General features: G+C 39.5%; 1 protein-coding gene across 2 annotated transcripts in view; it reads right to left on the bottom strand.

Annotated features, from left to right (window-relative positions):
• The window catches only part of BTAF1 (B-TFIID TATA-box binding protein associated factor 1), a 107,128-nt gene that overhangs the window by 47,476 nt on the left and 47,586 nt on the right, over positions 1-12,066 (bottom strand). For both annotated transcript variants that reach the window (XM_034775596.1, XM_034775597.1), the window contains exons 20-24: positions 8,011-8,437; positions 6,382-6,572; positions 3,042-3,195; positions 2,843-2,952; positions 1,416-1,617 (exon numbers count right to left, since the gene is read on the bottom strand). In XM_034775596.1, the coding sequence (XP_034631487.1) occupies positions 1,416-1,617; positions 2,843-2,952; positions 3,042-3,195; positions 6,382-6,572; positions 8,011-8,437 (1,084 nt within the window). The remainder of the gene's footprint in view (positions 1-1,415; positions 1,618-2,842; positions 2,953-3,041; positions 3,196-6,381; positions 6,573-8,010; positions 8,438-12,066) is intronic.

A 12,066-nucleotide genomic window follows, 5' to 3' on the forward strand; every position in this document is an offset into this window, starting at 1 on the left:
AAGCAAGTTGTCAAAGTAGATGGCTGCTGGCAAAACAAAAATGCAGAATCATGTATATTGCCATCCTTACTTCTGCGCTGCTGCTAGTGGTGGCTTTGCCACTTCTCTCCAGCTATCCAGCTCTGAAGGCAGCGCTGCCGCCAGCAGTAGTGCAGAAGTAAGGATAGCAGTACTGCAACTCCCACCCCCTACAATAACCTTGTGACCACCTTCCTTTTTGAATCAGGATCCTTACAATTACAACACCGTTAAATTTCACATTTAAATGGCTGAAATCATGAAATTAATGAGTTTTTAAATCCTATGGCCGTGAAATTGACCAAAATGGACCGTGAATTTGGTAGGGCCCTACCCATGATAGACCCCTGCTGGACCCCCACTAGATATGGCCTCCCCGTTGAACAATGAACCATTGATAACTATGTTTTGAGTATGGTCATTTAACCAGTTCTGGAGCCACTTTACAGTAATTTCATCTCTGTCTTAGGCTACAGGTCGTTGAAAAGGAACTGAAGCAGCAGCGAGTTTGCCCTTCCCTATAAACTCTCAGATTGAAGCTTGAGGATGTGTAGGGCGCAGGCTTGGACCTGCAAACACTGCCATAAAAAAATTTCCAATCAAAGGTGCACGGGCATGCATGCATATGAAGTGAAGCACCCACAGGGAAAAACACTTGAAGAAGAACGCTGCATTTGTTGTTCCAACTTCTGTTATCACTACAAATCCTGCATTTTAGGACAAATAATTTAACACACATTAACTAGATTTCAAAAAGGACAAAAAACACTGAAAGTATCATAACTGTTCATATGTAAGACAGCTCTCGATCCTAAATACCTAAAGATAAACATGAAATAAAAAGGCCATACGAACAACCCTTTGTACATATTCTTTGCAACATGGGAATTGCCACACTGGATCACATCAGTAAGTCAGAGTCTGGAATCCTGCCTCTAACAGGGACAGATGCTTTAGAAGAACCTTAGGCAGTTAGTGGTTGGCTTACGTCCTAAGCAAGAATGTTTCTCACCGTAAGAGCTTGCAGAGTTATTTATTATCCACTTAATATGTTTAATTTTTTGATAGTCCTATTTAGCTATGGGCCTTGATCGTATTTTGTGGTAGTTTGCCACAGATTCATTACATGATATGCATACAATTTTATCATTTTAAAAAACTTGTTGCCTTTCAGTTCCATTGGAAAGATAATCCTGCAATTCTCTTTCACACTATCTCCACTAAAACCTCAACAGGAGCAAAAAAAACTCATCTGATGGGCGATTGAAGTGATCCAAGAGGAAGCCCATCATCCTACACTAGGATGATGAAATTTTAATTTCATTTTCTACTTTTCACAATACAGAAATTGTATTTTTTGCTAATCACATGATTTTAGATAATACAAGCAAGGATACAAGCAAGTGCTTCAATTGCACCCTCTTGTTTGGTATTGTCATCTATTGCTCCCAGCCATGGAATAACCTTCTCTAACAAAATATTCATTGTTTCCATGGTAGCTATTTTGCTCATGACACCTACACAACGAGCAACCATGTGTCTCACTGCAGTGCTCGGATGTTGAAGGCACATATAAAGATGAGGCAAATGCTGTATCAACTGAAAAGAGAGAAAAAAAAAGTCAGATCTCTATATTGCCTATAAGTATATTTTCTATTTTATCAATTATTGTATCCTAGTCAATATCATAAAGATACCCAGATGAAGTCTTCTGAATGCAGAAATGTCTGAGAAAAAACACTATACTGCCCATACGAACATAATGCAAGACTAGTTTACTTGCACCTGGAACAAGGGATATTCTCCAGCACAGCAAGAATTCAATTAGCAAAACAGATGTACGAAGTTTTTAAACCAGAATTTAAAATCTAAGTACTCAACAGATAGGAAAGAAGTTTCAAGCTGCAAAAGCATCATCTGAATCTGTGAGAATTAAGTTCTCAGCACTTTTAGAAAAAAAACAAAAACAAAAACAAAAAAAAAGAACCCCACATTATTTAAGTGCTTGCATATGGAATTAGGAACCTAACTTGAGGCTCTTTTTTAAAATCTTGGCATTCAAGTTCAGAAGAGTCTTTTCAGTTAATCATTTTCTTCCTTGCTGACTAGACAGGGAAATATTGGACCACCTCCTATCCCAGTCATAATTGTATTGGCCACCCTTCTTTCCACTTTAAATTATTTCACATTCCTGAGTCAACTACAGCAACTCCTTATTCAGAAAAGTAGAATTAGGAAAATATTTAATTATATTTGTATCTATACTTTAATGCAGTTTAACAGCAAAGAAGAGACAGGCCCATATGACCAGTCAGCTCCCCACAGACAGTTTGGAAACCTCTGAACCAGAACAAAATACATTTAAATTCAAGGAGCTTGCTGTGGTCTTTTGACATAACACAATGCAAACTGCACTGCAGCTTGAATTTCAGATATTACCAACAACTACATTTCCAAATGGCTTTTCTCCCTCTTTAGAGATGATATATGAACAGAGAAGATAATTTAATTTTCTTGACCTATCCTGCACCTTGTAGATAAAAAAATATGGAATTGAACTATATTTAAAAAAAGGCACATAGAGAAGGGATAGAACAAGCAGCTTTCACATCTAGAAGCTAAAAAAAATAAATGGAGGAAGCGGTCTCTTTTCTTAAGGAGACAAGTATAAGTGATCTGAAAAGAGTACACAAGCAAACTAATAGCAATACAACTATATAAAGAACTGAAATATTGTAAAAAAAAAAAAAAATACATTAAACAATGGCAATGAATGTAAGTTGTTTTGTCAGGAAATCGCTTTGAAGTATAACATGCTAATTACCAAAGGGTGAAGCTGAATGTCCATTGAAGCTGCTGTTGTTTCAAACACCTGTAGAGAATTGACCAACTCCTGAGCAGACACATCTCCCTTTTCCAATAAGGACTTCCGATCTGTTAAAACAAACAGATGTCCAGTTTCAGATAACACGTATGCTATAACGAAACAAAAACAACAAGAATATAATAAGAAGTGTACATACCAAAACTGTTTAGGTTAGTATTATTTCTTAGTGGACCAACCATAGCATCCCAGAGATGTGGCAATCCTAGTACCATTTCAGCACCGAAATGTTTAGCTATAGTAGATAAGGCAAATTCAGCTCCTCTCCTCTGTACAATATATGGCTTTTGAGCCTAGAATTAAAATATGGTTAAGGGAATAAGTAGATTAAAGGAATTTAAAAATGAAGCAAAGCTTGTTACATTCAAGCAAGGTTTAAATGTTAAACAAATCTGTAAATTGAACAAAAAATAAAACAAGAATTTCCTCCCCCTGCTCATACTTAAACAAATTTGATTGTATAGCCAATATTATACACTACTGTTCATCAAGGGGAAGACTCAGGGCTTGTCTACATGGGGAAAAGCCAGTGCATGCTAGCTACTCTGCATGAACTCCTCATGAGGAGACACTTATTGTGCACTAAGAGTGCCCTTTCCAATTATAAGCTTAATACTCTTTAGAAATGTATTAAGTTAAACCACACAAAGCCATTGTTAATGCACAGAAAGTGTGTTCACACAGGGAGTTCATGAAGAATAGCTGTTGGCTTTAAATTCATACCCTAACTTGATGCTCATTAACTTCCCCACGTAGACAAGCTATCAGAGTCCAATCTGAGCTTGCTGCACCTCTGGTGGTAGAACATACTGAAGGACAGTTGGGCAATGCTCCCACTTTTATACCTTTGGAACCCTATACCAAGAGAAAGGGGAGAGGGAAGGGTGAGTAACTTCTGTGATTACTGCTCTCTGGAAGTTCACAGTACAGACACTTACATTCTCTACAAGTGATATTATGCAGGAGGCCAAATTGAACTATTTATAATTACTATGCAGCATCCAGTTAGTAGTTTCTTGTGTTTTAGGTCCCAATTTAACAAGGTAGTTAAGCATATGAATAACTCTAAGCAGGCGAGTAGTCCTACTGAAGTCAAGGGGACTACTTACCTGCTTAAAGTTATGCATGTGTTTAACTACCTTGCTGAATCAGGGCCATACCTGCTTATGAATTTTGATTTACAATAGAATAGATTCTGTCAGACTTACTCACATTGAGTACTTAATTGTGCGAGTAGTCCTAGTGGAGCAAATGGGGCTCTTTGAAGCATAAGCATGGCAGACTTTTGCAAATATCCAGTTAAAGTTCATACTTTGGATTTGTCTACAACAGGGGTCTCAAACTCCTGGCCCGCAAGCCATCTGCAGCCCATGAGCCTCCCCACCATGGCCCGTGGGCTCCAGCAGTTTTGGGGCCGGATCTCTCCCTTGACCCCACCTGCCACCCCCGGGTGCTCCCCCAGGCAACTTACAATGGCCCAGGGTCCCGGCAGCACAGTGGAGCTGAGCGGCGTCTGCCAGCTCGCCCCAGTGGCTGCCAGCCCCTCCCTGCGGTCTGGGGTGGGGCTGTGCCTCTGCCTCCACACTCTGCCCCCACCCTGAGTGCCCCTGCAGCCAATGGTACGCTGTGGGGGCGGAGTCTGGGGGCAGAAGCAAGTGGAGGCCCCCCAGCCCACCCCGCCTTGGAGTCCCAGGTAAGCGTAGGGTGACCAGATGTCCCGATTTTATAGGGACAGTCCCGATTTTTGGGTCTTTTTCTTATATAGCCTCCTATTACCCCCCCACTCCCTGTCCCGATTTTTCACACTTGCTGTCTGGTCATCCTAGGTAAGCGCCACACCCCTGACCCCCTCCCAGGGAGAGTCTGGGAATTCCCTATATCTAAGTTGTCCTGTGCCCAGCCAGAAATAGCCAGACATTCCACTGCTTGCCAGCATGCGAGTCTAAGAGCCTGCACCTCCTTCGGCTTCCCACACCCCCTCCCAGAGCCTGCACCCACTCCCTACCCAAACTCCCTCCCAGAGCCTTAGGCAGGTGGGGGGCAGGTTCTGGGTGGCATGAGTGACATGGCCCACTGGGAGGATTTGAGGACTGGCAGTGGCCCTAGTGTAAATAGAGTATGAGACCCCTGGTCTACACTAAAGAGCTTTAGAAGAAAAATCTGCACTGATGGGAGCCAAAGTATAGACAAGGCTCTGCCAACATCTGCCATGTATACCTGTAGAACAGGTTTAAAATAAGATTCCCTAGTGTAAATGCATCCCTTGAGTTTCAGAGCCACACAATAAGTTATCTGGCATTATAGAAACTGTTTTTTCCTCAGAAAATAAACACAGCAAGCATCTCTTCCCCACAAAATACCGCAGAGAACAGTTACCTCTTTTTATTGAGCATACAGAACTAATTTCATGCCATTTCCAGTTTACTGGTTGGAGTTACTTATAAAATATGAATAGATTTTCATGGTTTGTGAACTTTTTCAAGATTATAAGCTTCTGCAGAAGATATCCAGTTCAACTTTTAAAATAGCAAAAAGGAAGCACATTGTAAATTAATTCATTTAATTATTTACACAAAGGCATGAATGTAGAATGTTTGAAAGGAAACGAAGTAATGTGTAATGACAAAGCCAAGTTATCATATCTTCCAGATTCAAGCTAAAAGTTAGCGATGAGTGAGTAAGATTTTTGTCTTTTAACTGTGATGACCTTACCTTAGAAATGATATTTTTCAAATGAATTTACACTAGTTAGTCTATTGTATGAAACAGATTAGCTCTAAATTTTTTCTTTAATTTGCTAGGTGACCAGTTGTTTGAAGACTAGCTATTATTTCTAGAATTACATTTATCAGTCTAACGCTACTTTCTACCAGGTCCCCCAAAGCAATACGAAATACAGATTTACAGAGTAAATTATAATGGCTTAAAATAAAATTGTTTAGAAATAGATTTTAATGAATAATGTATTAATGGGATGCTTTCAGATTCTTTAATTCAACTACCGGTAGTAAATACAATACTTGCAAAAAGTATTTTGACACATTACAAGTGTGAAATTCACAGATTCTTAAAAAAAAATCTGGTTCTGTCTCAAATTTCTGTAATACATATTGAGCAGTCTTCTGTCCCTCCCCTCCAACATAGACACCAGGGAAAGGGCACACTTTGAATGTAGTACTTGAGAATTTAACTCTGCATGTCCCATTTACATGAATAGCTGTTTTATTCAGGACTAAATATTTCCCTTTAGAATTAATTTATTTTAAGTTTAATACTACTATAGATATTTAATTCTTCCTATATTTGAACATAAATTCTTCATGCTGCTTACAATATAAAAAAGTAAACATGGACTCAGTTTTTAAGAAAAACTATTGCTCCATCATTTGTGTAACTCCATTGACTGAAATACAGCTACATTTAGAAAGAACATGTCTCCTTAAGTATAATGAAAATCAAGATCTAACAAACTTATTTACCTCATCAAGTTCTGTGGCGATGTTTCCACTACTGCCTGTGGGCAGGTCTGCAATTTGGGCTTTTGGAGCCTTTGGTGTAGGACCTCGCCTACTTGTGATGGCAAAAGCAGCTTTCTGATGTCTGTACAGTGTAATTATTCCTCTGTGCTTGGTGACAGTATGGTGCATCCCATCTCTCTCAGAGTTGGGTCCTATTATAGAATAAAGTTGACAATTACTTTAAAATACAGTACCAGAAATAGGTGGCAGTGTTAACAATCACCTACTCTTTGTGCACCTCAACTCGCTTTACAAAGAAGGGTAAATATCATTATGTATCAAGTATGAGAGGGGTAGCCGTGTTAGTCTGGATCTGTAAAAAGCAACAAAGTCCTGTGGCACCTTATAGACTAACAGATGTACTGGAGCATAAGCTTTCATGGGTGAATACCCACTTCAGACACGTGGGACATTATGTGGACAATGAAAGAGGTGATTTGACTTGCACTAGATCACACTGTGGGTCAGTGCGAGCCAGGAATAGAAGCCACACCTCCCTAATTAGTGCGTGTCTAGTCCACTGGGTCACTATGTGGGAGGAAACCACACATTAATAATGAGCAAGTACTTCATAGTAAAACTGAATGTATACTTACAAAAATTTTAAGGAAAGCAGCATGTCAGACCAAAATTATTGTGATGCACACTCACTCCCCAAACTCTACTTCTGAGTCTCTACAAACATTTTACCTTGAAATTTAAGATGGGAAATATACTTTGGGCACCCACATATCTAAAGGAAGGATTAATACAGATGTGGTTAACTAGCCTTATTTTTCAGCTACCTTTCAAGTAGTAGGAGTGGTATTAAAAAGGTCAGTTAATTGCATTTTTAGGTTTCATCAGATGTGGGTACCATATGTATAATGTGTTACCTAGAATTTACTTCAGAAGCATTTTACTTCCAATTCTAAACACACACAAAGGACATAAAATGTTAGTCAAGCCTCACAATGGATTTAATATTTCAAAAATTTTGTCTCTTAAAGTTTAGAATTCAGATTGTTCATCTGAGAGATAGAGATTTACTTTTCAGGCACAAGAATGGAAAAGCATTAATTTTCAAGACTATTTTTGCAGGGTCTGATTTCTTCCATTAACAACCTCATTACATGTATTTGTGAACATTTCATTGTCAGTTGTCCTATGATTAGGCTGCAGAACATGCAACCACATTAAGTTTATTCTATGTAAAATTGTACCAGCAATATTATTCTTCTAACAGAATAGTAACACATCCCTCATTTCCACATAGCATCACACTTCTGCTCCACGAAATATTCCAATTTAAAAACCATCCCAGGAGTTAGTTAATTTGTTGTGTTTTAAGAAGTCTTTCACACAATAACTTCCAGAAAAATCACTAAAACCAATTCTTAAGCTACACTGCTATGTTCAAAGGCATAAATGTACATAGCTACTAATTTTTCAGACATCTCGTACAGTCCTAACAAGAAGTTAAAACAGCTGATTGATTTTAAATACATAACAAGTAGAACACTCATGTAGAGATATCTACTACGTAAAATTACAAATATTGCATGTACACAATTTTTTTTTTTTCAAAACGGACAGACTTAGGCAATATACCTTTAGAATTTTCATGGCTGCTTTGAGGTTGCGCAGGACATGCTGCTAAGGGAGTAAGATGTGGGTCCACACAGAGAGAGTTGCAGAGATTTTTTATGATCTTCGAGTTGGGGCATGGAGCTCTTGATATACACTGTTGAAGTAACTTAGCTACACATAAAGCTGCATAGTTTTGTACCAGTGTATTCTCTTCTTTTTTGACAGTTTCCATTAAAGGTTTTATGACCGGATTTAGTTTTTCTGGAAGTCGTTGCAAGCTCACAACAGCACATGCAGCAAAAGTATGGACTCGCAGCTGTAACACTTGCCATTCCTGGTTTGTTTCTGTAACCGTCATTTGGACTTGTTGTCGTTTACTGTCCAATTGTTGTAAAATATTAGGATTTAAATTAAAAACTGATGTAACTTCATTGAAAACAGTAGTAACCTAATGAAAAGAAAACCAGAGTTAAAACAAAATTTGTGCTTATAGCACAACCAGATTTCCTATAAAAAGAGGAGGTGGGGTTTGGGCATGATGAAAGAAATACTGGGTTAAAGACACACAGGAGATCACACTTTCACTTCAACTTTAACACTCAGTGAAATTCTGGCCCCAAGGAAGCTAATGGAAGCTTTGCTTAAAATGTCTGTTTCTTCCCCATTTTTTTCTTGCCCTTTTCTTTTTATTCCCCATTAAAAAAAAATAAAAAAGAAGTACTAGCTGGTACCTATAAATTGGGATTCCCACTACACGTATACCATATCAAAATACATTTTATATCCTGATTAAATATTTATTCTACAAAGAGCTTCAATGTCAGCCAGGTTTGTGATTTAAAAAAAAAAAAAAAAAAAAAAAAAAAAAAAACTTACACTCAACATCTTCTTTTTTCTCTTTTTAAAATACTCCCCCCCCCCCCCCCAGTGTTTTACCTTACATCCCTCCAGTAGATTTTATCTTTCCTTCTCCCTTTCTAAATATCTCCCATCATTAATTTCTTTGTTTCTCCTCACTTTTGTTCGTCATTCTATTTCTCTCCATTCATGCTCACAGCTCCCTTCTCTCCCCCAGCTTACTTGCAGGACCCCTCTCCCATTATTCCTCATCTGGGACACAGATAAATGGTTAGAAGGATACCACGTAAGTCCTGACTCCAAAGAATGCTCTTCAGTATCTGCCTAACTCCCACCAGTCAATTTTGCAGCAAGACCCAGATGACTGGCAAAGTGGCAAGTCACTGAATCTTGGGGGAGAGTCTTGGAATTCCCTATATCTCAGTTGTCCTGTGCCCAGCCAGAAATAGCCAGACATTCCACTGCTTGCCAGCATGGGAGTCTAAGAAAAAGACAGGCAAGAGGAGTTGTGCTGTCCAGCATACTAGGGGCAAGACGTGCAATGCTGCAGTCACGTGAAAGTTGAGCGGCTCCTCAGCTGACTTGGTAATAAAAGGATTGCAATGCTCCTGGAACACTCAAGATCTTTGATTTGACATGGGCCTTATGTCTGCTATTTAATCAGAATTTGCTGATCTTACTACCCTGAAACTTGCTCCAGGCACACAGGTGGGTAGAGAGCAAGAGGAAATCTGGTAGGGACAGTGCTGCACCTACTCTGTGGTACAGAGCTCATTACTAGATGAAAATAGTAACATTGTTAATAATGAGAGCACACACAAGTGTTCACTAAATATTTGTGTTGCATTTATAAAGAAGCAGAATGATCTATTCATATAGAGCGGGGTGGCCAGCCTGAGCCTGAGAAGGAGCCAGAATTTACCAATGTACATTGCCAAAGAGCCACAGTAATATGTCAGCAGCCCCGCCACCCCCCCAGCATCTCCCGCCCACCCTGCCGATCAGCGCCTCCCCCTCCCTTCCCACACCTCCCGATGAGCTGTTTCGTGGTGTGCAGGTGGGGTGGGTGGGGAGGGAAAAAGAGGAGCAAGGACATGGCAGGCTCAGGGGAGGGGGCAGGAAGGGGTGGAGTGGGGGCAGGGCCTGGGCCAGAGCCAGGGATTGAGTACCGAGACCCTCCCACCCCCCGGGCACATTGGAAAGTTGGCGCCTGTAGCTCCAGCCCTGGAGTCGGTGCCTATACAAGGAGACGCATATTAACTTCTGAAGAGCCGCATGTGGCTCCGGAAGCACAGGTTGGCCACTCCGGTCAGAGAATGATGCAGTACTTTCCTGTCCATTAGTAACCAAGGAGGGTTAGACAACCTCTGCTAGGGATAAGTGTTTTTAAATCATAAGGCCTAGATAACTTGCACCCAAGAGTCCTATAAAAGAGTTGGCTGAGGAAATCTGATTGCTGATGTTAATTTTTAATACATCTTGGAATACCAGAAAAATTTCAGAAGCCTGGAAGAGTGCCAATGTAGTGCCAATATTAAAAAAGGGCAAACAAAAAACAGAAGACTTGGGTAGGTATAGGCCGGTTACCTGGACTTTATCCAGGGCAAAATTATGAAAAAAGTTGATATCAATTGAAAAGTTGAAGGATAGAAATATAATTAACGCCATTCAACTTTGTTTTATGGAAAAAAGGTCTTGTCAAATGCACCTGATTTCATCCTTTGAGATTACAAGTTTGGTTGATAAAGGTAACAGTGTAGATGTAATATACCTTGATTTAGTATTATACAACATTCTGAATAAGAAGTTAGCACAATGGAATATCACTAAAGACACAGGTTAAATGGATTAAGAACTGGCTGGTAGATCTCAAAAAGTAGTTGTCAATGGGGAATCAATCATCATTATATAGGCATGTTTCTAATGAGGTTCTTCAGGTATCCGTTTGAGCCTAACATACTTTTAACATTTTTGTTGGTGATCTGGAAGCAAATATAAAATCACTGCTGATAAAATTTGTGGATAATACAATGATTCGTTCAGTGATAAATAATGAGGACAGGTTAATCACACAGAGCAAGCTGGATCACTTGGTAATCTGCATTCTTTCACAGAGAATGCATTTTAATACAGCCAAATGTCAAGTTCTGCATTTCCTTGTTCCTGGATGCATGCCACACCTACAGACTAGCAGACTATCCTGGAAAGCAATAATTCTGAAGAGGACTTAGGAGTCATAATAGTGGACAAGCAACAATATGAGCTCCCAGCATGACACTGTGGCAAAAAGGGCAAAACTTGCTTCTTAGCAATATTAACAGAGGAGCAGTGACTATGGAGTAAGGAGGTAATTTTACTCCTGTTTATGGCACTGACGAGACTGATACTGGAATACATGTACAATTCAGTTTGAAAAAAAGGAGACAGTTCAGAAAAGAACCAGAGGCCTGGAGAAAATTCCTTAGAGTGAGATTATTAAAGAGCTCAATCTGTTTAATATATCAAAAAGAAGAGAGGTGACTTTATTAGTGTCTAAGCACCTGCATGGGGAAAGAGTACTGCGTACTAAAGGGCTCTAATTTACCACAGAAAGACATAAGAACCTATGGCTGGAAGCTGAAGCCAGAGAGAAATTAAAATTAGAATTAGGCATGATTTTTTGACAATGATTAAGCATTAGAACAATCAAGGGAAGTGGTAGATTCTCCATCTCTTGGAATCTCCAGATCAAGACTGGATGATTTTCTGGAAGACATGCTTTAGTCAAACACAAGTTATTGGGCTCGACCCAGGAGTAACTGAGTGAAATTTAATTGTCTGTAAAATACAGGAGGTCAGACTAGATGATCTAATGGTCTCTTCTGGCCTTATACTCTTTGAAAAAAAAATCTTTATATGCAAATCAATAAACATCCATATCTGAGATCAGCTACTAATCGGGCTGTCAAAAAACATACAATATGACCTTAAGATAGCACTTACAGTAGCAAAGGGGAGAAATTTTATGAGGCTTTTAAATTGTGTTACTGCCCAAATATGTAGGATGTTCGCCACAAATGCTTTATGAAAAACCCCTTTCAAGTGAAGTTTCCTTTATCCATGATCATAAAGTCTACCACCGTGTACTGATGTACTAAATTATTGGGGAGAGAGGGGAGGCGCGGAAGGAGGGAGAGAGAGAGAGAGAGAGAGGGGAGAATGCAGCCTGGTCTGAGGTTT

Source organism: Trachemys scripta, chromosome 7 (genome assembly GCF_013100865.1).
Source record: "Trachemys scripta elegans isolate TJP31775 chromosome 7, CAS_Tse_1.0, whole genome shotgun sequence".
Classification (NCBI taxonomy): domain Eukaryota; kingdom Metazoa; phylum Chordata; order Testudines; family Emydidae; genus Trachemys; species Trachemys scripta.